Consider the following 555-nt stretch of genomic DNA (forward strand, 5'->3'; position numbering starts at 1 on the left):
AACTTTTTTTTTTTAATAAAAACAAAAAATTATGTTAAATTTTATTTTATAAATATTTTATTTGTATATTATATGTTTATACTTGTTTTTATAATTTATATATTTATAAATATAATTTATATATTTCATATATATTATATACTATTATAAATTATATATCTATATATTTATATTTCTATATTTTAATTTTATTATATATATTCACAATAAAATGTATTCTTACCAGAAATATGATTGGCAGTCTAAAGTTGCAGAAAAATTGAAGGCTGCATGTGCATCTCCCTCACTGGATGTCCCTTCACCAAAATAGCATATAACGCACAACCCATTTTGGGCCCTTTTGAATGCGTAGGCAGTTCCAACAGCTGGAAATGAAAATACATAACATCATAAGACGTCTTGCCTATAACTTACTATGCTCAGAATAAAGATATGTTCTGGAGTATCTACCATATCAATAATACCTTATTCGTGTATGCAAATGCACAATCTTATACAGGCACATGCACTAACATGTGCTCGCACGCACAAACACACTTTCTTTCTTTCTTTCTT

At 26.3% G+C, this 555-nt stretch overlaps 1 protein-coding gene across 1 annotated transcript in view; it reads right to left on the reverse strand.

Annotated features, from left to right (window-relative positions):
* The window catches only part of LOC119585853 (2-oxoisovalerate dehydrogenase subunit alpha, mitochondrial-like), a 16,148-nt gene that overhangs the window by 9,277 nt on the left and 6,316 nt on the right, over nt 1-555 (reverse strand). Inside the window, 1 exon segment of the mRNA XM_037934584.1 lies at nt 224-365. Within this exon segment, the coding sequence (XP_037790512.1) occupies nt 224-365 (142 nt within the window).

The sequence above is a fragment of the Penaeus monodon genome, chromosome 20 (assembly GCF_015228065.2).
Source record: "Penaeus monodon isolate SGIC_2016 chromosome 20, NSTDA_Pmon_1, whole genome shotgun sequence".
Lineage (NCBI taxonomy): Eukaryota > Metazoa > Arthropoda > Malacostraca > Decapoda > Penaeidae > Penaeus > Penaeus monodon.